This window comes from Ceratosolen solmsi, unplaced genomic scaffold, assembly GCF_000503995.2.
Source record: "Ceratosolen solmsi marchali unplaced genomic scaffold, CerSol_1.0 scaffold1, whole genome shotgun sequence".
Taxonomy (NCBI): Eukaryota; Metazoa; Arthropoda; class Insecta; order Hymenoptera; family Agaonidae; genus Ceratosolen; species Ceratosolen solmsi.
In genome coordinates, this window is record NW_011948415.1 from 15,181,919 (window position 1) to 15,207,964 (window position 26,046).

At 32.4% G+C, this 26,046-nt stretch overlaps 3 protein-coding genes across 4 annotated transcripts in view; 1 reads left to right on the top strand and 2 right to left on the bottom strand.

The window, feature by feature from the left end:
• Window positions 1-8,240, bottom strand: part of pds5 (cohesin associated factor B pds5) — an 11,733-nt gene extending 3,493 nt beyond the window's left edge. For both annotated transcript variants that reach the window (XM_011508209.1, XM_011508210.1), the window contains exons 1-13: window positions 7,476-8,240; window positions 6,012-6,166; window positions 5,452-5,646; window positions 4,831-5,021; window positions 4,544-4,751; window positions 4,028-4,425; window positions 3,493-3,900; window positions 2,589-2,937; window positions 2,114-2,218; window positions 1,619-2,038; window positions 1,061-1,420; window positions 341-572; window positions 15-262 (exon numbers count right to left, since the gene is read on the bottom strand). In XM_011508209.1, the coding sequence (XP_011506511.1) occupies window positions 15-262; window positions 341-572; window positions 1,061-1,420; window positions 1,619-2,038; window positions 2,114-2,218; window positions 2,589-2,937; window positions 3,493-3,900; window positions 4,028-4,425; window positions 4,544-4,751; window positions 4,831-5,021; window positions 5,452-5,646; window positions 6,012-6,092 (3,195 nt within the window). In that variant the 5' untranslated portion in view covers window positions 6,093-6,166; window positions 7,476-8,240. The remainder of the gene's footprint in view (window positions 1-14; window positions 263-340; window positions 573-1,060; window positions 1,421-1,618; window positions 2,039-2,113; window positions 2,219-2,588; window positions 2,938-3,492; window positions 3,901-4,027; window positions 4,426-4,543; window positions 4,752-4,830; window positions 5,022-5,451; window positions 5,647-6,011; window positions 6,167-7,475) is intronic.
• A 5,204-nt stretch (window positions 8,241-13,444) lies between these two features.
• Shc (SHC-adaptor protein) lies at window positions 13,445-17,680 on the top strand. The gene is made up of 11 exons (XM_011508211.1): window positions 13,445-14,076; window positions 14,718-14,835; window positions 14,907-14,977; window positions 15,074-15,134; window positions 15,199-15,372; window positions 15,582-15,745; window positions 15,884-16,125; window positions 16,372-16,518; window positions 16,618-16,745; window positions 16,844-16,954; window positions 17,059-17,680. The coding sequence occupies exons 1-11, from the start codon at window positions 14,021-14,023 to the stop codon at window positions 17,191-17,193; spliced, it is 1,407 nt and encodes a 468-aa protein (XP_011506513.1). The 5' UTR covers window positions 13,445-14,020; the 3' UTR covers window positions 17,194-17,680.
• An 84-nt stretch (window positions 17,681-17,764) lies between these two features.
• LOC105368993 (protein fem-1 homolog B) lies at window positions 17,765-23,468 on the bottom strand. Its single transcript, XM_011508212.1, has 10 exons — window positions 23,046-23,468; window positions 20,987-21,164; window positions 20,531-20,748; window positions 20,058-20,398; window positions 19,666-19,826; window positions 19,124-19,284; window positions 18,827-18,973; window positions 18,492-18,721; window positions 18,190-18,413; window positions 17,765-18,063 (listed from the first exon to the last, which is right to left on the bottom strand). Exons 1-10 carry the CDS (start codon window positions 23,178-23,180, stop codon window positions 17,906-17,908), a joined length of 1,953 nt encoding a protein of 650 aa, XP_011506514.1. The 5' UTR covers window positions 23,181-23,468; the 3' UTR covers window positions 17,765-17,905.
• Between the last annotated feature and the right edge of the window lie 2,578 nt (window positions 23,469-26,046).

Consider the following 26,046-nt stretch of genomic DNA (forward strand, 5'->3'; position numbering starts at 1 on the left):
CATTATATGCTTACATAATTCGTAGCTTCATCATCTGGCCTCAATGCATCCTTGTGATTCTTCATTCTCTCTATTAGATTTTTATAAAATCCAAAACAATAATATTCATTTTTGGTTATAAGTGGCTCTAAAATAAACCACAAACATTGCTGTATGATTTTTAAGTGAGTTATTAACGTATGGCTAAAGAACTCTGGATCGTGAGCAAGTATAGGAACAGCAAAAACTAACATATAATCTGGTAAAATATGAGGAAGTTTACCTAATAATAAATATAATGAATACTCGAGAATTTATTTTATTTTACGAAAAATACAATTATACAAGCATGTAATCTTACCGACAGCTCGTTCGACTGTGCCCAATGATAATGTTTTAACATAATCCCTTCTTTTGTTAATATCTGTTTGCATATAAGTTTTCATCAGTTGTTTTAATTTTTTATTTTGTTCTTTTCCTGCAAGAGCATAATAACCCATAAAATCTAAAGGTAAGCATTTGTTTGGTATTCCTCTACCCAGTCCTTTGTGTAATTTATTACTAAACGATTCTCTCACTTGTATAACGTCATCCTAAAAAACATTTAATAATACATTGAAATAATTAATCTAACATAAGCATTAGCGTTAATAATAAATAATTTTATTTTTACACAAATTATTTATTTATTAATTTTTACTTCAAACTAATATTTATTTCTAGCTTATTTCAACATTTATTTGAATAAATACTGATGTTATGCAGTTTTTAAATTTTATTTTAATTTAATTTGTAGGAAATTTTGAAATGTTGAAAATTTGAAAGTATAAGCATTAAAAAGCTGAATTAATCACACATTTAACATATAACAACGCTTTACTCATATGTGAGATTTAATTGTTAAACAATTTCAAATAACATTAATTATCGTAATAGTAACGATTACATTTTCACAGAATAAAACTAATTTAAAATTACCTATAAAAACATCTAACGAGATGAAATATTATTAAAGTACAATCTATCAGTTTATATATGTAAGTAAATTATTTAATATAAAAATTGGTATTGTATAACTTACCACCATAAGCTGAGATAAGTTGTAAAATTGCTCTGCCGTGTATTGATCACCAACTCCTTTTTGTTCACAAATTTTTAACATAGAACATCCAGCTTGAAGTCGGAGCCAACTCATTTCTGCTTTACTAAGACGTCCTTGCTGTAGTAGATCGCCTTTATTTACTATGAATGCATTTAACATTCTGAATGTTTTTTGAGCCGAGAGAACATCGTTTTTCAGACCTAAAAGCCACCGGGCCATACACTTCAATCCTTCTAACCTGCAACGTGTTTCCTCGGGTAGCTCATCCTCTCTACACCATTCAGCGTCATTTTCTTGCTGTTGCTCACTACTTTCTTTAACTAATAACTCTTTAACAATCTGAAAACAATAAAATAATAAAATATCATACAAACTGCAAATATTTCTGATAAATGTTATAACATTGTTATTGTCCTTTCTTAATTTAATATTGAATCACATAGAGTAGATTTGTAATTTTAAACAAAAATTACGCAAAATGCATTTACAAGTATTTTAAATTATTTTCCGTATAAGTTAAATTGAGCAGATTCTCACCTTTCTCGAAACCATATTTTTAATCTGGAGATGATATTTTTCAGGTAGATTGTACGCAATATGTCCAAGCGCAACGATAGCCGTACGATAGTATTCGGATGCGGGTGTAAGGGAATTTTTTATTTTTTCAATAATTTCTGGAAAAATGGTGTCATGACTATTAGTCATATTGACGTATAAGCATCTGACGGCCTGTTTAGCTTGTTTAGGTGTACCAGATCCAGCAAAAGCTTTACAAATTGGCATTAATTGATCCATTATGTCAGGCGCCACATCACAGAGTGGTCGATACTTCCCCAAAAATGTAAATATTGAAAGTACAAGCGGGGCAACCATTTCATCATCCAATTCCAAGAGATGTACAAGTTGCATTAAAATATCATCGTGCAAAAAATGAGGCGCGAACACAAATGATAACATCTAGACGAATAAAATATTAAGTGGTTAACGTATATTAAGTTTCATCAAAGGAATCACGAAAATTAAATCACATACCAAAAGTAACCTGAGTCCTTTTTCACCTGCATTATTTGGATTTAAACCAACTTCTTCTATTACATTACCACCTTTTAAACAGTCGCATACGTATCCTATTAATACCTATGGACAATGTGCATAAATATAATATCACAAATACGAAAACTCAAGCAAATAAACAAGAGTATTTCTTAAACCTTAAATAATTATTAAGTAATTTTTGCTTATTTGCGAATATTAATTAATGCTAATTTTAAATTGAAAATTAACTATTCTTCATGAACTTTGAAGTTTCAACAATACTTTAGGAACAAAAAAATTAATTAGTATTAATTAGAAAGTCTCAAAATATTGGAACGTAACTATTGGATTATGTTAAAAAAAAATAAAATTTAGTATTCGCAAATAAATGACTTTATAATGAATAAGTCAGCACTAAACTGTGAATTTACAAGGAAGGCTAAATAAAAAATTCAGTAATATAATATCTTACTCGTATCGCTTCTTCGTCGATCATTACTGAACTAACTCTCTCTAGTAACATCTTTATAGTGTTATAATAAAGATTGGTCATGACCGGTTGGCCCAACTTTTTCAGGACTGCACTAATTGCTTCTGCGCAATCTTTACATGACACTTTTGGTTGCAATATTGTCTCCATGCCCTGCATGAGAGCTGGATCTTTCTTTAGATGTGCACTGAACTTTTGAAGAAATTCTTGCACCTTCATAGGGTCAGGTAGGAAACGAGAAATTTGCAAAATCTTTTGAGATAATTCAGCACTATTTCCCGATTCCGTTCTTTTGATTATGTCAATCCATTCGGCTACTGATCTTCTTACACTAAATAAAAAATTACGTAAAATTATAAAAAAAGAATAAAAAAGAATGAAGAGTTACGATCAAGCTGTAATTTTTTATGCAGTAATTACATTTAATATTGTTAGTTTAATTAAAAATGCTTGACAACGAATTGTATTTTATTTTATTTTATTTTATTTGTTTTTAATTCAATTATATTGTGCAGATAAATGTAGTAATGTATAATGGAATAATTCTGTTAGTGGGACAAATCTTATGTATAATATATATATAATATATCTAATGGTCTTCGAATATCTAAAAATGAAGTGACTTTGATCACTGTTTATTATCAAACTGTTAAATCAAACAGTAAAGAAGAAACTTTTTAATTTCCCACGCGAGAAAAAAAATATTTTCAATCAACAGAATTAGAATAAGATTTTAATAATAAATTTTTAAAATTCTTTTAATGCTACTTCGCAATGAAATAAAATTAATTACTATAAAATTATAAACTGACACTATAGCGTTTACTTTTTATTTTGCTTAAGTAATTGAACGTTCCTCGTATTATAATTATTAAAAAAAACTTACGCTAACTGATGCTTTTGAAGCTCAACGAAAGCTTTGGATGCGTGATCATCTATCGTACCCAATAAGTGATACAACTTCTTCATCCTGTCTTCTGCCGGTGATTGATAAGGCACTAGGCATGTATTTAACAATCTCTCCACCAATAGTCTATCTTCCATCCCCGCCATATAATATCCATGCAGGATTTTATCCTTGATCCACGTAACCGCTTTTTTTGTGGCTTGTGGCACATCTGCGTCATTTAAATGTTTCTTATAAATCATTGCAAGACCAGACATCGCTTCCTTTCTAATTTTAAACTTTTTGTCCAAAGTTCTTTCCTTCACAAACTCTAGCAGATCTTCGCTGTCTGACACGACCTCGAAGTCCTTGCGCGCTGTTGTACCAATGGCCATCACTACCTCGTACCTTAAAATTAAAATTTTATTTTCGACGGTAAAACTTTGTAAGGATTATAAAAATTGCTTATTTTTATGTTGGCTATTTTCACACGGTAATGTATAAACGAAAGGAGAAAAGAAAATTAACGACATACCTTACGTTCTCGTCGGCGTCGTGCTGTCGCATTTTAAGTGTGTCGGTGATATCTTTCCGTAACTCTGGATGATTTAGCAGGAAGTGCATTGAGTATTGTACACACTTAATGCGTATCGACACGCTTATATCGTTGAAACGTCCAAGAAACGCGCGCCACAGTTGCGGATGCTGGACAGCCAATTGCGATCCTTTTTCAGAAAACATTCGAGCAAGGAGGGCGACTGCGCCAAGGCGTTCTTGTTCATTCGACGACTTTAGTTTACATTCAAGTTGGGGTAGGACGGACAGCAAAACACTGGGGCATATGTGGTTCAGTTCATAAATTAAATCGTATACCTTGTTGCAGATTTGCAAGTTCTTTTCCTCTTTGCCCAGAATGAGTACGTGATTGAAGAACTAGAATATTAAAAATACACGAAACAATGATTAAAGTGAACTATCGATCGCTAGTAAATAATACTAAAAATCATCGATTTTTTCTATTTTAATATTTATGATATATTTGTGTTCTTACGGCTTGAATATAAGTCTCTAAAGTGTCGCTGCATTTTATTATAAGTTCTTTAGCGAGAGCATACGCATTCTTTCTATGATTTTTATTTGGTTCAACAATATTAATAAGTATTATGTCTAGTAATTCATTGCTGACGATATCGGATTCAGTAATAAGTGGACATAAAACGTCGAGCATAAAGCTTTTAACTTTACCCGAGTGCTCGTCACTAAAACAAAACAATTGAATTATTTAAACGAATTTTATATGTCATTGGAAATTTTTTTTCATCAAACCGCCATACGTACTTAACAATTTTAAACATTAGCGAAAACAGACCACAAAATATTTCTTGACAATCTTCCAACTCAAAACACATATTGAAAGACTTAACATAAGCCAAGTTTTCAAGGAGATAAAAGTATCTTTTAAAGGCTGGATCTTTAGGATCTCTTAAGCCAGCCAACTGTTTAATTAAAAAAAAGAATATAGTCTTGACCTGCAACAAATATTAACATGTAGAGTACATTGCATGATACAATAATTAAATTCAATTAAATACAATTGTACAATTTACAATAAAGTGTGCAAATTGAATTGACAATTATACATTTATATAGGTTCAATTACAAATACATTGACTTTCTTTTTCACAAAACCAATCCTTACGTTATAACGAGATTAATTATTAAAAGTTAACAAGCTTGTATCGAACAAATTTTTATCTAACGATGAAGAATTAATTTTCAAGATCTCGATAGATTCCTTCAATTTAATAATTAAACTAAGCCGTTATGACCTATATAATATTTAAATATAAATCTGAGAAGTATAAAATTCGTCTGCAATATTTAAAAATATGTCGAATCTCTATGAACGACGAGATAAAGGATGTACATAATATTAAATAGATAGTTTGCACTAGTTACCTGGTCAGCATCTTTATATGGAGCTTCTGGAGCATAAACTCTCAGTACATCAGCAATGCAACAAGCAATTAATAGCTGTACATCCTTGCTTGTATGCTGTAGGAAATAATCTTCAGCTAAATGCAATGCTAAGGGAATATATTGTTGATATATTCCCTCATCTTGACCCATCGCTTGCAGTGTATGAGCAAGTGTCTGTTGCAATAATATTTATCGTTAATAATTATTTTGTCAGATTATTCAAAATTAGCCATAATCAATATCACCGATAACCAAAGTCCCACATATATTTGTATATATGTATTACATTAAATGTATTAATTTTCAGATGAATAATAGTGCATTTATTGTGTCCATAAATCAATGTAATTAGTACAATTATATTTTTTCATTGAATAACCAAAAATATAATTTTATAGTAAACAAAGTTTTTATAGTACACAAAGTTATTTACAATATAAATAAAGTATATAATTATTAACTTATGCGTATATTGTTCAAAATATGATTGTCGTTGATACAAACATTTATTTGAATGTCATTCGAGATCAAATAAATACCTTGAGTCTTCTTATGAGCTCATCCGGTCCAAGATCATCCGTGACAGGTCTACACCCTTGTGGGTATACTATTTCCGACATATTGTCTGATGTACAATTGCAATTTTCACAAATATTAAATTATCTCAATAGATCTCTAAAATACTTTCCAAATTCTGCAAAATAAAAAACTTAATTTCAATAAGAATATTTTGCTGCCACGGTAATAAAATTATTCAGTGCAATTTTTTTTCTACCAATAGGAAATCAAATCAATGGATTATTAAATGTTAAAAAGTAATTTAAAGATTACAATAGATTCTGGGTAAAAGTACCAAAATGACTTAAAGTTTTTATAGATACACCGTTGTTTAATTATACAGTTTGGGACATATGGAAATTAAATAACGTTGAAGTCATTTTCAATTCTAACCAAATCATCTCGTTTATTCATTTCGTTCCTCAAAAGTTAGAAAAAATTATACCAATTATGTCCATTATGAATGAACAATACTGTTGAAATTGTTGAATTACTTTCAATATCAGTAACACTGAATAGGTTTCTTTAAAGAGCACATAGGTGTAACGAATAAATTAATCGAATGGTTGTTACGAGCAAGCAAACGTGTAACTTGTCAAGCTCACAGATGTTGCAAATGCACAAGCCACTAATGATCAATAATGGGTTAATTATTACACTTGAGATGAAGCAAATGAGAAAACTGTAAATGCCATTTTGTACATATATAATAATGATTTTCATCATTTTCTTTGACAATGTTTAGACATAATCGTGGTGCTCAGCGATAAACACGAACTCAATTTTCATTCTAAGGTCCTAGGAGAATGGTTAAGAAAGTGCGAGAGAATACATAAAGTATAGGGCATATACCCATCGTGAATTGGGGCGAATCCATTACAATCACGAGCGACAAGAGAAGCTACCGCAACGTAATCAGGGGAAGTTAAGGAGCAGTTTACCTTATCCTCGTCCCCTAGCCCCTCCCGCCACCAACTGTCCCGTCACTCCTCGTCCCCCTAAAGGATACAAACTGGACGGGGATCGAATACTCGGCGTCGAGGTTATGTCCTCTCGCGCCCAGTCCCGAGAAAGTTGGCCTACGTGTAAACACGAATGTTCGTTTGCACGCACGCACGCACGCACGCACGCACGCACGCACGCACGCACGAACGAACGAACGGACGGACGGACGAACGAACGAACGAACGAACGAACGAACGAACGAACGTAAAGCAAAACACAATAAATAAATAAATAACTATGTGAGAGGCTGGTTTTGACGAACGAACGAACGAACGAACGAACGAACGAATGAACGAATAAACGGACAGACAGACGGACAGACGGACAGACGCACGCATAGGTAGAGGGGCGCGCACAAACACGGGGCCCCATACGTGGCCCGCGGCTCCGGGTATCGCTCGTGGCCGTACGCAGAAACTTGTCCGGCGTCGCATATTTACCTGAGGACGAGCATAAGGAGAGACGGCCGCCGAGGAGCTGCGTGGCTTGGCACTCTTCTTGGGCGCGGGGACGCGGGCCGATCGCTGCCGAGTGCTGTGGCTGCGGTCGAACGCGCGCGCGCACGCGGCCAGTGCCGCAGGCTCGGACTTGGACTCGGACTCGGGCTCAAGCTCGTACTCGAGCTCGGGCTCGTACTCGGACCTGGACGCGGGCCTCGAGCACGCGAAGAAGTAGGCGCACAGGCGCGTCAAGTACGAGCGTCTAGTGCGCTGCCCTTGTCGACGGACAGCGAGCTGGAGGTCTAGGGCGGCGAGAAGCGCGGGCTGCCGCGAACTCAAGAAGGGTAGACTGTCGCCGCCGGAACGGAAGCTCTCGGACACACGAGGCGCGTCTCTCGGTCTCGCCGTCGTACTCGCTAAATGCGAGCGCCGAGGCACTGGCTACTTCTTCCTCTTCGCGCTATGGCTCCGTCTGTGGCTCCTGCTGTGGCTCCAGCTACGGCTGCGACGATAGTGGTGATAGCGACGGCGACGACAGCGGCGGCTACTTCACCAGGTTCCGCGCTGTTGGCGCTTGGCATCGTGTCCGGGACGAGTGCACGCAACACCAGCACTCGCTATCTCGCTCCCTACTTCTCTACTTATCTCCGTCTCTGTCTCTGTATCTGTCTCACTCTCGCCTCGTTTTCAATGCCCTCAGCTGTAACTCTTCCAACTTGGCGGTCCTCCTGCTGCTGCTGCTGCTGCTGCTGCTGCTGCTGCTGCTGCTGCTGCTGCTGCTGCTGCTGCTGCTGCTGCTGCTGCTGCTGCTGCTGCTGCTGCTGCTGCTGCTGCTGCTGCTGCTGCTGCTGCTGCTGCTGCTGCTGCTGCTGCTGCTGCTGCTGCTGCTGCTGCTGCTGCTGCTGCTGCTGCTGCTGCTGCTGCTGCTGCTGCTGCTGCTGCTGCTGCTGCTGCTGCTGCTGCTGCTGCTGCTGCTGCTGCTGCTGCTGCTGCTGCTGCTGCTGCTGCTGCTGCCTGTTTCGCTCGTTCCTTGTCCGTCGCGTAACAGACCCAAGCCGCTCTGCGAGGATGTTTATCCTCGCTCCCGGTGTACAGTTATAAAATCGTGTCAAAGGACGCGACGGTAGCTGCAGCGTCGACACGACCAACAACACCACGACTGCGTGCACCGTGCACCGCGCTGCGCTCTACCTGCATTTCATGATACTCTCACGCACATTCGCGTTTTTTACTCGATCGCGGTCCTTGTCGCGTAATATAGTGGCCTCGCGTACTCTCGTCCCAGTATATTACCCGGCGGACCTTTCTTTAGAATTTCGTCAAATTCCCACAGTCTCGCGGCAAACGTTCCCTTGCCACCCTATATCCCGGCTCCCACCTCCCACCACCACCCATCAACCATCGACCATCCACCATTCTCCATACACCATCTACCATCCATCATTCACCATCCATCATTCACCATTCACCATTCACCATTCACCATTCACCATTCACCATTCACCATTCACCATTCACCATTCACCATCCACCATCCACTATCTACCATCGACCATCGACCATCGACCATCTATCATTTACCATCTACCGTTTCCTCCCCTCTCCTCCCCTCCCTTCAACATCCCGCCTCGCCCCCACCCGTACCGCTAACCGCTTCACGCTTCCCGTCGCTCGCTCGATCTAGTATCGCAAACTCCGTGCGAAATTCGCTTTATGCACGAGCAAACGCTCCTTCTTTTTCGAAACTTTTCGTTCGAGCCGAGTCACTTGGAATCAACGACGACGTGTGCCAGCCGACCCTTCGCTCCATCCCTATTACTACTTACTTACTTACTCATCTCTACGCAATTGCATTAGACTCTACTTATTATTAACTATCGGCCGCGTATTTGTATTTCTTTACTCGCTCGCTGTCTTTTATTTACAAAATAACGAGACCCACGGCACTCTATATCACTGTAAATCCATAATTATATTTTACTCGGACCGATCGCTACCCCACCCCCCTTTCACACACACTCTCTCTCTCTCTCTCTCTCTCTCTCTCTCTCTCTCATTTTATTTTATTTTATTTTATTTTATTTTTCTCTCTGCTTGTAATATAATTCTCCTTTATGTTTATCGGCATTTGTAACAATTATTTTTCAGACTCTGGTGAGAAAAAGGAACGCCCAACTTGTATTTTGCTCAATATATTTAATGCATCGTTATCATTATTTCATTAGCTAATTTAATCCAAGTTTCGTTACGTTCGATGTACATTAAGCGAGACAACATCTCGATTCGATATTTATTAACTTCACCATTATATTGTAAGTCATTTTAAAACATTGAAACTTTTCAAACGGGTAATTACGTAGAATATACTTAAAACGCTTTTAACGTATTTTCCACTTGTTTTCAATTACAATTATGTTCACGGATATTCTAATATACATACAGAGAGACTAGAAAAACTTAAAAACCTTATCTAATCTTTCACTTAAGAATTATAAGTGATAAATTAATCCCGTTATCTTAAATCATAAAGTTTTTGGATTTTGTAAATATCTTTACAAATTAAACAACTTTTGCAATTGATCGAGGACCATTGCCGTTACATTACAACTCTGAACTTTATCAAAACTTATTGTTTGCTTTCATATTTTAAGATTTTAATATCTCCCAACACGAATTATTCGATGATGAATTATTGTTTTAAATATTACGGTTAATAGTAAACACGAACAAAATATCAATTTAACTCTTATAATTACGCATAATTATTATGCAATAAATATATATATATATATATATATGCGTGTATTTTTTCTTTTTTTACTCAAACATTACCAAATATTGTTATGTAGACCCTTTTAATTTCATTTTTATTCATCCTGAGAAAATAATCTTTGAACAACTAATTTGAATAGACAATGAAAAAACCATGTCAATTTTAAAAATTGTCCTTTAAATTATAATAAAGAAATTTTTTTTTTTCATTTTAAACAGCCAAGCAGGCATCGATAGTCTCTAATAATTTACAAATAATGACTCCAGATTCCATGCAATCGCAATGAAATTAAAGTTGACGCAATTAATGATTACCAACTTTCTAATTAAACAAATAATACGCAGGGCAATTAATTGCAATTACACGCGATTCAAGGAAAAATACATAATATTATTTAATATAGTTTCGTTAAAAACATTTTTGTTTCTTTATTGCTCTTATTTAATTAATTGTTGTATTATATTTATGAAGTAATTTTTTTTTTTCAAAATTATTCTTAAATTTGTATTTTAATAAATTGGTAAAACCATACAATTTGTGTATGATTTCCAATCGCTTCATCTTCTATTTTTTAATTAATTATTTTAATCGTATTTAACGAGCTACAGCTCTTTTTTTTTTCCTTTACAAATTAATGACTAAAAAATTTGTTAATATAAAACGCTTCAAAGTATAATAAAACATATCGCATCATTTCACACATTTTTCTCTTTATAAAAATTTATATATGTTTTATGTTATAATTTATGTTCTTTGAATAGATATTGCTCGCAAGATATTAATATGCTGATAATTTATTTTTCTTACGCGACCGTTTTCATCGGAATATCGCTAAATACGGGGATTATAATAATAACATAAGTTATACTACATAATAATTACTGTGACAAATATAAGTGTTGGTTTAAAATTTTGATTTCAAACTAAGGTAAAATATGTATTATAAGATATACTTTTTATATATTCATCTGATATATTGAAAAATCAAAGTTAATGTGAACAAAAGGTCAAGAAATAAAAATGAGTTTTATTTATAAAAAAAAATTGAACATATTCAACTCTATGAGATTAAAATACGAATAAATTTACCCATTAATTATTTTTCTTAAAGATATTGGAATATTTTTGAATTCTTATTAAAATAAAATTTTTTTTTAAATGAAATACCAATATAGATTTTATAAAAATTTATTAAAAAAATTTATAATTGTTATTTTGTTACATTATAATCGCATAATGTATATATGCATATATATATATATATATATATATATATATATATATGTGGTTTATATTTTATAATTTATTGAGAATAGAAAATTTGATGAAATAACTTTTAAGATTTTTATTATTTTTAGATTCATTAAATCATGTGTAAAAATATTAAATTTTATTACAGAAGTATTGACTTAATTCTTTTTATTAAAATTAATAACACATAGATCATTACATTCAACTATAATATATATTTAAATATTATATTCGCATTATTAATTATGTCAAAAATATACATCAATATAAATAATATTGAATTTACCAAAGTCGCGTTTTACTTCAACAATTCAATCATTAAAATTAATGTTAAAGAGACAACAAAATTTTTTAAATTGCCTTTTGAATTAAAAAGTATAATATGGTCACAAAATTTACTGCTCTTCGTGTCAAATTGACATAATATTCGTACAATGAATAATCACGTAATCTTCAATTTATTGGATCTTCGCTAATCTCCACTCACTATTTATCATTTAATATTTTAATAACATGAATATTCAACAACATAAAATATTTTCTTTCGATATAAAGTCTATCCCAATCCATTTTAACATAAAGTCAGTCAGTTTGTTTCAGTACAAAGTCTATCATATTTTATTACTAGAAATAACATTTTTTACGTAGAACATTTTTTAATTTATCAATTACTTGCTATTTCTCATTATTTATTTAAAAAATCAATTCAAAAATCATCATAAATAATTTACTCTATGTTTTTATTAATCCATATGTAAGATATCAAAATATAACTTCTTTAAAATTAAAATCCAACCTCTTTTTGATAACAAAAAAATTCTTAATTCCGGCTAATGTTATGAAGTAAGTATTACGATTTATGTATGCAAAGGCCATTCTCAATTCCTAATATCTTTTCCAGGAGGTTTATTAAATTTTATTAAAATTCATGATTTATTAAATAGTTCGTAGTTATGGAATTCTATGAAATGTTACGGTTTTTATAAAATATATTATCAACATTTTATATAATAATAAGATATTGGGTTTTGAAAAGTAAAACGACATAAAACATTCGATTTATTGAAATATTAAACATTAACAAAAAAAGAAAAAAAAATTTTTAAAGAAGAAAAAATCGTTCCTACCCAGAGAACTTGTGATTATTGATTATTTGAAATATAAATTACAAATGTAATTTGTAATCTGCCATTAATGTAAAAATTATTTTCGTAAACTTTGACATTTAATTAATCTTTTCTTCATCTTCATCATCATTATAATCTTCTACTTATTCTTCTGTAATTTCCATAGAAACATCAATTTATCATTTATTATACCAATGTATAGCAAAAAATTTCTGTAAATAAAGTATCTTTTCTCATTTAAATTGTTTCATTATCTTCTTGAAAGAAATTATTAATTATTGTTGAAGGATTTAATCATTTTATCATCGATGGTACGTTTTCGAAAAAATACACGAATACATAGATCTGCTTTTATTTCGATTTCATTATACAAATTTTATTTAAATTTTATTCAAACCTACCGCTTGCATTACTTTTGGCTGCACGTTGGCTAAAGTTCAAAAATGTTTGAAGGATTCATAAATTGTAAACTCATACATCACATACGCACAAATGCATGTGTAATATTCAATTAAGTGTGCAAAGGAAATTTACTTTCACAAACGCCCTCGTTAATAATGGTTACTTTCTTCAATTTGTTTGTTTGTTTGTTTGTTTGTTTTTTTTTTTTTTACTTATTTTACTTATTTTATTCTATTATTAATAGTATAGAAACGTGATATATTTTATTTTATTGCTTCACGTATAATAATTATGTCATGATGCACGAAAAGTCTAATACGAATGTCTCATTAATGTTATAATTAAAGTAAAGCTTTGAACCTTACTGGTCATAAACATTAAATTAACGTGAAGTCTTATTAAACACGATTAGACATTAAGTATAAAATTATAATGCATCGTTAACTTATCAAGTTTTCGTTCATTTAATAATCCATTATCGAATATAGAACATGTAAAATCTCGATTATAGGCGGATTTATCATTTTGCAGAATGTGCGAAGCCTACAACCAATCATCATTTCTCCAAGAAAAAGGAAATATCCATTTTGCTAGGTTATGTCCGTAGTTCTTGGACACTATCAGTGGTAGCAATCACCACCACTACAGTTTAACGATAAACGATGCTTAGGAAATATAAGCAGCCGTGTAATTTGTAATTTCTAGCTTGCGGCACTGGTGGTAGTCTCGTGGGCTCGGCTCGACTTGATTAACTCAAGGTACTTTACAGTCGAGTCGCAACAATGTCGTTTCCGCACAATGTTTCCAGCATATTTTAGCGATCAGGAGTGAGCGTTTGCACGGAGGTAGAGGAAATAAATAAATAAAGTGCGCGCGAGTTAAACGACGTGAATTTAATGTGTGCGAAGAAGTGCTTGGTAAAGTACGAGATGAAAGAGACATAATTGATACGGCATTCCAATTAAATTGCTGGAGAAGCATGACGCACGCCTATGCTGTTAAGGAACTTTATGCAAACGGAGAAGCTAATATTTCACAATTTGCACAGGTAATTGCAATATCATAGAACTTATGTGCAGTCAACAATATATATATATATATATATATATATATATATATATATATGCATTAATAATAATTAAGCAAATGTATGTGCATGAGTGTTATTAAAGCAAAAGTGCTTCATTCTTATCGATAGTTTTTAAGTAATTAATAGTTAAAAATGCTTAGCCTGACATATGAAAGTCTCTTTTGGAATGTTAGCGATAAAATTTCTTTCAGCAAAGAGAGAATTATGGATACTTGTGTAAATAAAATTAAAATATTGTTTATAATATATAAAGCTTTAACAGAAATATATCATTTATCGTTTATCGTTGAAAATTCTTGACACATTGATAGCAATGAGTTATTAGTTGTCAGAAATCCAAAAATTGTCTAATACTTGAATACGAATACATTTATAAGTAAAATAAACTGTAACGATTAATGCAGGATTAATTGTTAAAATTTTGAATAATTTTAGGGAAAATTATGTTAAATGCTCGTTTATATTGAAATCGATCTAAATTCAATACATGCTCTTATTCACTTTTATATTATATATGCTTAGGCGTATAATTATCTTGATAAGTTGTCTTAATTATATAACAAGGTAACTAGCATTGTAATAATTTTTTTTAAAAACAGCTGTAATGAACAAATTACAATGGCAAACGGAGGTGGAAGTTTTATAAGCAAACCAGCAAGGGGCTGGTTGCATCCCGATCATCTTGTTAGTAAAGAAGGAATTACGTATGCCGTTCGCGTAAGTTTTTATTTTTTATGTATAAATATATGAATCGTGGATTGAAAGATTAATCGTTTATAATTTTTCAGTATATTGGCTGCTTGGAAGTTTATACATCTATGAAAAGTTTAGATTTTGAAACAAGATCGTGCGTTGCAAAGTAAAGTATTATTTAAAAGCTAGTGGTTTTCAAAAGTATTAAAGATTTAATAAATTATTCTTCTTTTTCTTTTTCTTTTTTTCTTCTTTCTCTTAGAGAATGCATCAATAGAGTTTGCGAGGCTGCTGGATTAAAATCAGCTGATAAGAAAAGAAGGGTAAAACAATATCAGATTTGATTAATTAATACGAACATTATCATATAATTGTTACGTGCTTTAGGTTGATCGAAAAGTTTTAAGAGCGATTGCAGATAAACCATGTATGGATCACGCTGGATCAAATATTAATTTGACAATTAGCAGCTGTAGCCTTGCATTGACTGTCCTAGAAACTGGTCAAGTCATAGCAAAACATGAAATGCCCCGTATCTCATTTGCCTCTGGTGGTGATACAGTTAGTACATACAATGATTTCTTATTTAATAATATTACAAAAGACTTGCGCGCTATTTATATTTGAAATATAAATTATAAAATGGCCATCCTTAAGTTACAACTTTGATAATCTTATAATAATAGTTGATTTAAATTCATTCTTTTACTGGAAAATTTCTTAAATATAAAATAATTAACAAATAATGTAAGAATAATTTAAATTTTAAGGAAATTCTTGACTTTGTGGCTTACGTTGCCAAAAATGTGCAAGATTGGAGAGCTTGTTACGTATTGGAATGTGGGGGTGGTTTAGCACAAGATGTTATTTCGACTATTGGCCAGGCATTTGAATTACGATTTAAAGAATTCCTTACAAAACCATCTTCGTTGCAGTAAGTTATTTTATTTTAAGTTTAGTTTCACATTTTATATTTATTTAATAATTTATTCTTACTGTCTATTGTTCTTCGACAATAGTTGCCGAGTTTATATTTAGCGCAACCATTGATTATCTATTAATTAATTTTTAGTCCAACGTTGAATGGCTTAAGGGAAGCAGATCGAGATTATTATAATGATTTGCCGGGAAAGATGCCGCCGGATATCGGTCCTCCTCCAGTTCCACCTTTACCAGTTTGTTCAACAACTTTACCAAATTTAAAGCACCATCATTCTAATTCAAGTAGCAGTGGAATAACTACCAGCGCTATACAAAGTACACCACTCCCTGATCCAGTACCAAAAAGTGCAAAACAGGCGCAACAGTGGCCGGGTAATTGTTCCATAAGCACTATGATATTTGCAGTTAGAATGGATGATTTTCGTTTTTGAAACTAAATCTTTATTGTTCCTTTTTTTTCTTTTTCTTTTTTTTTTTACAATTCGCTTGATCTAAGCATTAGTTCATTAACATTACATTAACACTGCTGCTTCTAAAACATAAAATATCGAAAACAATTTATATTCAAAATTGTGTTTAAAAATAAGTTTAATTTCATTTTTTTTTTACTTTTTGTAGAGACTGGAAATTTGATAGATCTAAGTTCCGATGGCAGTATAGCTTCCAGTGCCAATTCAGAACATAATTATGTTAATGACACCGTGATTGCGGCAAATCGAGATAATCGAAGGGAGCCTGCGGCTTTCTTTGATGCTTTTGACATGCGTAAATTAATTTATTTAAAAAAAAAAATATATATATCTATATATATGTATGTATAGATAGATATATTGATTAATAAAATGTTTAAAATAACTTTTATAGAGCCATTTAGTACAGCCATATCAGAAATGAATAAATTAAGTCCACAAACGCAAAAACAACAATTAAAGCAAGAAGTTTGGTATCATGGAAGTGTTAGTCGTTCTGAAGCAGAATCTATGTTAACAAGAGTACGCATAGTAGTAGCTGATAAATAAATAAATTATCAATATATTTTCAAATCTCTTTTTTTTTAATAATTAATAAAATTGAACTATTCGTTTCGTAGGATGGTGACTTTTTAGTTAGAGAATCCCAAGGTTCACCAGGGCAATACGTTCTTACAGGAATGAATAACGGAATTCCCAAACATTTATTGCTTATTGATCCCGAAGGAATTGTAAGTAGCAATATTGAGGTAGACGTGAAATGTTTACCTTCTATCTATGTAAATTAAAGATAATCATTCGTCCGAACAATTAATTGGAAAATGCTACATTTTAGGTAAGAACTAAGGATCGAGTGTTCGACAGTGTTAGTCATCTTGTGAATCATCACTGTGATAATACACTTCCAATTATTTCGGCAGATAGCGCGTTGGTTCTCCGACATCCCGTGCCAAGACGCACATCATATTAAATAATTACTATCGTCTACAAATACAAAGAAACGCTAGCGATTTAAACGATCAACTTGTTTGCGAATTTTATCTTTATAATTTTATTTTTGTATTATATTCTGTATGTAATATACTTGTATGTCAAATGTAGAGTAACCAATTTGGAGGGAAGAAGATTGCGATATTCCGATATATATTTACAATTTATATATTTCAATTCTGCTTTTTAATTTCATTATAACGAGACAAATGTCTCTTTTCTTTTTTAATATTTTTATATAGCGTTGGACGTATTTCATTCCTTTATCGATGTGGTAAATATGTAACAAAGTACCTATTGTTTTAAATGTGCCTCTATGTATGTATATACATGCATACGTATATTGTGTATATGCATTTACACGCAGCGCTGGCATGCATGCAGAATGTTAATTGTGACAAAAAATTTCTACAGTTTTATGTGGTACATGATTTTAATTGTTAATAAAAATAAAATACAATTTATCGCACTTTTCAAATTGTAATAAAATCTTTATTCTATAACACTTTTTACAATTTTTACGATTAAAAAAACTTATATAACTTTATACATTAACATAGTAATATAAATACATTTTTAATTTATTCATTTACAAAAGATTTATCTACAATATTCTTTGGGATCAGTACAATTTGCTTAATAAGGAACATTTACAAAAATTTCCTTTTCAAATAACAAAGGAAAATAATATATCACCCTTGATTTAATCCAGGTCCATGTAGCTCGATAAAACTTTCCAAGCAACGAGGAACGTTACCACAATACAAAAGATTATAAGCCTTTACAGCTTTCGCTGCCATACATTTTAAAGACAATTTAGTTTGCGTTCGAAGAATAATTTCTGCTACACCTAAAACAAAGATAAGTAAAGTTAAAACTGTAACTCTTGGTAATTAAAACAATAAAAATAATAAATACTAAGACATTAAGTTTATTTAGAATTTCTTCTCATTATTAAATTTTAAAAAAGCTGTACCTGTTGTAGCTGCGTCGAACGGAGTTTTTCCCTGACTATTTACAGTATCCATGTGAGCGTCAGCCCCAACAAGATCTAAAATTATCGAATGTAAGGTCATAAAATCACTTATTGGTTTTTCATATTGAACAATAATATGCAAAGGCGTGTTTCTTTCGTTGTCCATTGCATTAACATCTGCTCCACATTGTATTAGCAGTTTAGCCGTTGTTGCGCATGGAAATCTAATAATGAATCGGTAATGTAACAATCACTTACAATTTAAACATTCATCGTTTCAAATACTAATTTCCTAAACTTACTTGCAAACGTCATTCGTATGAAAATCATCAACAGGTGTATCTGCATTTACCGCTAAATGTAATAGGGTTTGACCATCTTTCAAGGCCATTTTCAGAGCACACAACTTGTGAACTAAATAATGTGCTTTCTTAATGTCTATTTCGTCATAACCTTTCTCATTCAATGTCATTAATTTTGTTAATATTGTTAATATATAAAGCGTCGTTGTAATATTGGACTCGACTTCTTCCTGTAAACAATATAATAAATATACGAATTGACGTTGTTATATTTATTAGATATATAATAATAATATAAATATTTTTTAATAAACAATATATAATGGAAAACTAACGGAAATGGATTGATCGCCATCCTCTTTTAAATCAGATTCGATTAATTTACTTTGATTTTTTTCTAATTCAATAACGCTTGCCTCTAGAACATTTAATACTTGTAGGAATTTCAGCTCTACTCCAACGTGGATCATTTGTGAGAATACCTAAGAAATATAAGTACAAATGTAATAAATTATAATAAGAGATAATACAAACAGAATAGGACATTCTCTATTGCCATATTATTAAGTGTAATCGATCAAAAGGTGCTCCAATGATTAATCCCTACAAGTTTTAATTATGGTAATATTTACTTGAGAAAATCGTAGCAGATCCTTTGAAATTGACATATTATTCATTTGCCGTAAATGTAAAGCGTGTAGCCATAAATCTGTGCACCTGTCAAATCTTGCGTTATCTGCGAATACTGCTCCTCTATAAATTACAGGCTGTGGCAATTCTGAATTATGCCTTCCTAAAATTAGTATGTTTTATATTTTTAAATGACATTTAATGGTAAAAAGTTAATTCATAATTTATTTAAATTTAAAATCGATAAATGAACAAATAAGTTAAATAAATATCTATAAATTATGTTCGCTTTAATATAGTATTTTTATCAAGTTTAATACCTGCGCTAATAAAAATAATGCATAAAAATAATTGATTTGAGATATTGTTTTGTTATGTACATATAATAAAAATAAAGGAACATCTACAAAAAGGCAAATAATCGAACTTGAATAATTCTAGTTTACTCTAACACTGCATAGTTTGAATAATAATAATTTTTAAATATAAAATATACGATATAATCGTTTTAAAACAACAAAGTTAACAATTATTATTTTCAAACCTAATATTCTTTCCCGTATTGTGAGGGATTCCATATGAATCGCATTCTGATTATTTCTTATGCTCTCTAGCCTTTCGATACTTTCTGTTTCTCGCCAGTTTTCATACGCTGGGATTGGCTCATTCGGAACTTTATATATTATGTTATTTGGATCACTAAATCTGAAAAAGTGTAATTCATAAATATTTTTCTACTTCAGTAGAAATGTTCGCTTACAGAGAAACACAACGATTCTTTATTACCGTATGTAATAATTATACGCAATGTACTGTATGAAGCTTAAGTGCTATTAAATAATAAATAATTTCAAAATATACACAAATTTTGTTTGAATTGATTTTTAATGAATTTTGAAATAATAATCGTCCAGCGAAAGAAAATTTTCAGTTTACCTCAATGTCATGGCTTTGTGTAAATAAGTATATGCTTTTTCAATGCAGTAATGATCCTTGTCATTTGCGAACGAAGCACCGAGGAGCTCGTATGCTTCGATTACATCTTCCTTAATTAAGTCTTCATGCTCAATGAGACATTCTACGACATCGGCTCTTGCTCTTTCTGCGGCCGAAATTAAAGGCGACATGTTTTTGATATTTTTTGACATTTTTGAACCATATTCAAGTAATTTTCTTACTATATTACAGTGTCCACATTCAGCGGCAAAGTGCAAAGCTGTTTCGCCATATTGAGCCTTTTCGTTAGTATCTGCTCCATTTTCTAACAGAAAGCTTACCTAAAAATTCATTTACAAATACGTGTACATACAACGAGAATTAAAGAATTATTACAATTATTTAATTGCAAGATAAATATAATTTTTCATTAGTTGGTTGAATTTACAATATCAATGTAAGTTGAAACTTACAATATCGAGATGACCTTTGTAAGCAGCGATCATTAGACAAGTATTATTGTGCTTATTTGCAATATGAATATTCGCAGAATGATTTGTTAAATATTTAACAATATCCAGTCTTCCATCGAAACAAGCAGCTCTTACAGGTGTTGAATTTGTTTTGGTGGGATGATTCACATTTGCACCTGCCTTCACCAGTGTTTTTACCACACTTAAGTGTCCGACACCTACAAGTTTTAATATCTATTTATAACATTAAAATTGTAACTAAAATATATGACAATTTTTTTTAAGCGTTACTCTATCGATCGAAGAAATAATATAGTTTCGTGGTACTTAGTTTGAAAATTTTACGGAGGATATTTTTTGTTACAAAGAATAATAAACAATAATAAGTTCTAAGCGTGTAATATAAATGAAAAGCATGAACTGACAAATGATTTAAAAAAAAAAAAAATGTTTTACCAGCGGCGCACCAAAGAGCACTGGCACCTTCGATAATATAACCATCAAATTTTACCCTTCCTTCTTGTTCTATGTCTAATTTAAATTTATCCAAAAGCATTTTGACGACTTTGTTATGTCCAAATCTTGCAGCTACTATAAAAGATGAACAGCACTGACCATCTTCTTGTAGTACTTTCTAAATGTAACAAAAATTTAATATCTTTGAAAACAAGTCAACTTTAAGATATCATAATTTAATTATATTTAAAACACATACACACAAAGGCACACTTATGCGTATTATGTTGTTTTTTCGTTTTTCGTATTTCGTATATGAAATTGAATTTCCTGCACTAAAAGTATGGTTAGCCCCGTACATAAATAAACGTAATGAATAATACGATGAAAAAGAGAGTCGTCGCACATTAAGTCTTGAAACTTTTTTGTTTGGGGACCTCTACGCAAATAATTATGGCTTAAAGCCAAATTCTTAGAAATTCTTAAATTGCCGACACGTGTCTTGAACCTTGCTTTGTTTTACATAGAGGTAAAGGACACTGGAATATGCCCTCATTAAAAATGAGTCAATTTTAATTATATTTATAATTAGCTTGAATATGGCACGGTATAATGTGATACGCCTTCCTTTACATATTATCATTATCATTATCATTATCATTATCATTATCATTATCATTATCATTATCATTATCATTATCATTATCATTATCATTATCATTATCATTATCATTATCATTATCATTATCATTATCATTATCATTATCATTATCATTATCATTATCATTATCATTATCATTATCATTATCATTATCATTATCATTATCATTATCATTATCATTATCATTATCATTATCATTATCATTATCATTATCATTATCATTATCATTATCATTATCATTATCATTATCATTATCATTATCATTATCATTATCATTATCATTATCATTATCATTATCATTATCATTATCATTATCATTATCATTATCATTATCATTATCATTATCATTATCATTATCATTATCATTATCATTATCATTATCATTATCATTATCATTATCATTATCATTATCATTATCATTATCATTATCATTATCATTATCATTATCATTATCATTATCATTATCATTATCATTATCATTATCATTATCATTATCATTATTATTATTATCATTATTATTATCATTATTATTATTATTATTACGGCTTTTATATCTTAAGCACTGGCAATGAAATTATACACGTGCGTAATATTCTAATATAATGAGCAGCGAAATACAATGAATATTGTCCAAATGTCAAATACCCAATTATAGCGTTGACTTTATGTAACATTAGAAATTTCGATTCATAAATAATAACGAAAGGGCGAAACTTGAAAGCCAATGAAATTTCTTCAAATACACTTTAACGAACCGTTTAAAACCCTGCAGCTTTAATTGCCTATAACAATTCTTATTGGTCAATGCAATCGATTTTATCTATTTTTCTATATTTGGCTAACCGCTAAACTATCAATAGATTATTTATAAATAACAGTTAACCAACTGAACTCATTTGCACCGCTTACAAAGCAACAAAGTACAAAGGAGCTTTGTTCTTTTCCTTAACAAATAATTGTAAACTCACAGTTGAAGAGAGACAGAGTTGTTGGCTTCGATTACCGCGAATCAATCAACAATCATTTGCTCTCATGATCTCGACGTGGCAAAATCGTCGACAGTTTTTGACGAACAAAAGAAAAAACACCGATACGGGACGCGTAATGTGGCGATTTTCGATGACAGTTGAGTGAAAGTGGAGAGGTAAGGGGTAAGCCGAGAGCCCTGGACACTTGTCATCCTCGTCAATTCAATGCCCGACAATATCAAGTAAAAAGACATCGCCCGTCGTCCGTCGCTCTTCGCTCGTCGCTCTTCGCTCGTCGCTCGTCGCTCGTCGCTCGTCACTTATCGAATGACCAAACTTGGAAACGAGGAGGGCCCACGCCGAGAGAGCTTAATCCCTCCGTTGCAAGGTTGCGAAATCCCAGCGCAAACACCCTTCCTCGCAAACTCACCTGGCTAATGAGCCGACTGCTGTACTCCGGTTCCTTATTGTTGAGCATTGCGTAGAGGGTGATGGCCATGCCGTCCCTCGCCGCGTAGTAAACGCGGTTCATGAGGGACACGCTCGTTTCAGTCTCTTCTTCCATCCTCGGGGCGCCGATGCCGCTGCGCCGACGGCAACTGCTCCCGCGGCACCCGTTACGACGGCGAATCCGCGACGCGCGTGTCGGCTTGCCTCGACTCGAGTGCTCGAGCTACCTCGAGAGAACGGACGGTCTCACGGGGCCCAGCTTCCCCGAGGTTCCGCTCTAGAGTGCACCGCTCGTCTAGATGCCCAACTAGAAGCCCAAGCCCAAGAGGAACGCCACTGCCCCTCTCCCGCGATCTAATAATAAGCCCCGCTCTGTCCGCCACCACCGCCGCCTTCCCCGCCCCCTTCGCTCACGATCACACGTGTGGGTGTACTAAGAGTGTGAGTGTGGCGCGAGGGTGGGAAAGATTACAAAAAGATATTGGGACGGCTGACGGGTACTATGACGAGTACGGACCGAGTAGTTGTCGAGTACTCGGGTCCATTAGTGAGAGCGCGGGTTCTGCGGATTCTTGAGCGTGAATCATCGTCGTTACCGTCGCCACCATCGCCGATAAACCACCTCCTCCAACCCTCTCTCACTCTCTCTCTCTCTCTCCCACTCTCTATCTCTCTCTCTCACTCCCTCTCTATCCCTCTCTCTCTCTCTCTCTCTCTCTCTCTCGCCCCTCCACTCACTCTGTAAACTCGGTGAGCGTGACGTCGCAGCAAGAATCACGAGCCAGCCGTGTCAGCTGTGCCGCGCACTCGTTCAAATGTGTACGTACGTACGTACGTGCGTGCGTGCGTGCGTGCGTGCGTGCGTGCGTGCGAGCGGTTTCAACGATTATTCATCGTCGTAGTTGTTAGTATTTGACAATCCACGAGCATTTACTTTTTATATGATAGCACAACTCTATTTTGTTTTTTTATTCAAGGAGACGCAGTTTAATCATCTTAGTTGTCCTTAATACAATCCTTGAAATCCTTGACTCTTTTTATTTTTGTACTTTTCATCCTAGTCTTTGAAAAGGAGAATATTATCTTATTATAGCGCTAGTAATATGACGTATGTTTTTTTCTTCATTTCATGTATTTATTCAAATGGAAAAAAACTCTACATTCGTCCTAATCATAATTCTCCGAAATGTATCTCAAAATATTTTAAAGCGGAGGAGGGGGCCCATTATGCTTCTTACGAGCATTATTGCAATATTCCAAGTGTGTGGGACAAAAGAGGGCCTTATATTATATACAAACAGTTTTCTCATGAAAGAAGAAATAATGAGAATCGAATCCTAGAGAGAATGGACGGGAATTATACAAAACTCAATATAATATTATAAATTTATATTTATTGAATAAGTATACTTAACTTTTAACAGAACTTGGTATTATTAATAACTAAATTTATCTGCACTAATTGCTTTATTTCATAAACATGCTAAAATAAATTTTTCATTATGAATTTAGCGAAAACAATCGGCACAATCAAATGGCGAACATTACAATGTCCAATGAATCATCGTTATTATCTTAAAAAATAAAGTAACTCATACCTACTATGAGTTTTAACTTTTAACAATCAAAAGTAAAAATTAGAGAAAATAAAATAAAGATGAAAAATTAATTTGCCATTAAGATGATTTTAAAAATTGATTATAAAATTTAATTTTCATTTCATTAAACTGTCTATTGGTTAGTTTTTATTTTTCATTCATTCTTTTATATATTTTTATAATATCGATTTTTGTATAAAAAAAAAAAAAAAAACTTGCTTTAACGTTAAGGCAATTTTGTTGATTTCTACGTTGTTGGTGGAATGCGGTGGATCGTAGCCTTTTGTAGATCTTAAGTAAGGTTTCTGGAATGCTCTTACAACGAAGAATCTTATTAGATGAAAATGGAAAGAGTACCAGTAAAGTTTATGAAATTAGCTTACTTAAATTGTCTCTTCCCAACACCTTCTTCTAAGCATTAACATATCATTTAATTAATACGTAACATTAACATATAATAAATAGGTATAATGATTAAATAGTATAAATAAATGTTTAAAAAAAGATTGTTTTTTTTTTCATTAAACATTGAAAAGATAAATAAATACGCGCACGCACTAGCACAATTTTCGAAATACACATATATATTTATAAATCTCGTGTTATGCAAACATGTGCAATAGCATTTCAAGAGTCTATACGTTCAGAAAAATACCCATAAAAGAATTTACTATGTAAATAGATGCAAATCTAATATGCAAATAGATTTAAGTAGACAACGAAATATTTGGCCAGGCATTTCAATCTATATAGATATACCACTCGAAAAATAGAAACGGGCGTTTCTATAAGTAGTGTAAAGTTTTACCAGTTTTGCCAGTTTTGCAGCTTTCTCTTTAATAAGTGCCCATTAAAATCTCATCTAGAATTTAATTTACTTATAGAATTTCAATCTTTCAGCAATATTCAGTTAACTTATCGTAGCAAGTCAAATACCTTAACGTGGCACTATTTAATTATTCGAATAATAATTTAATATTTCTCTTAAATAACATTTGCATCACAATATAATTTATTTTTAATATAAATTCGTTAAAAAAGATACGATAACTTAAAAAGCTAATTTTTGTTTCTCACGATTATGTAAATAAATAAAAATATTAACTTCCGTTAAACAAAAGGTAAAACGCTAGTCCACATCGTGATACATACATATGATAAAAATTAATTGTTATTTTAATTATTGTACTTATGGTTTAGAATTAGAAAAGAAATAAGTTTCTATAGTAATACGCAAAAATAGCCAGTGCTAATTAGAAATTTATCACAATTTATATCGGTGGAGAAAAATGAAATTTTACTATATAGTCTATAATTATATTTCATATATATTCCAATGTATTATATGAATTATGAAGCTTAAAGTTGTAAAGCTTATAATAT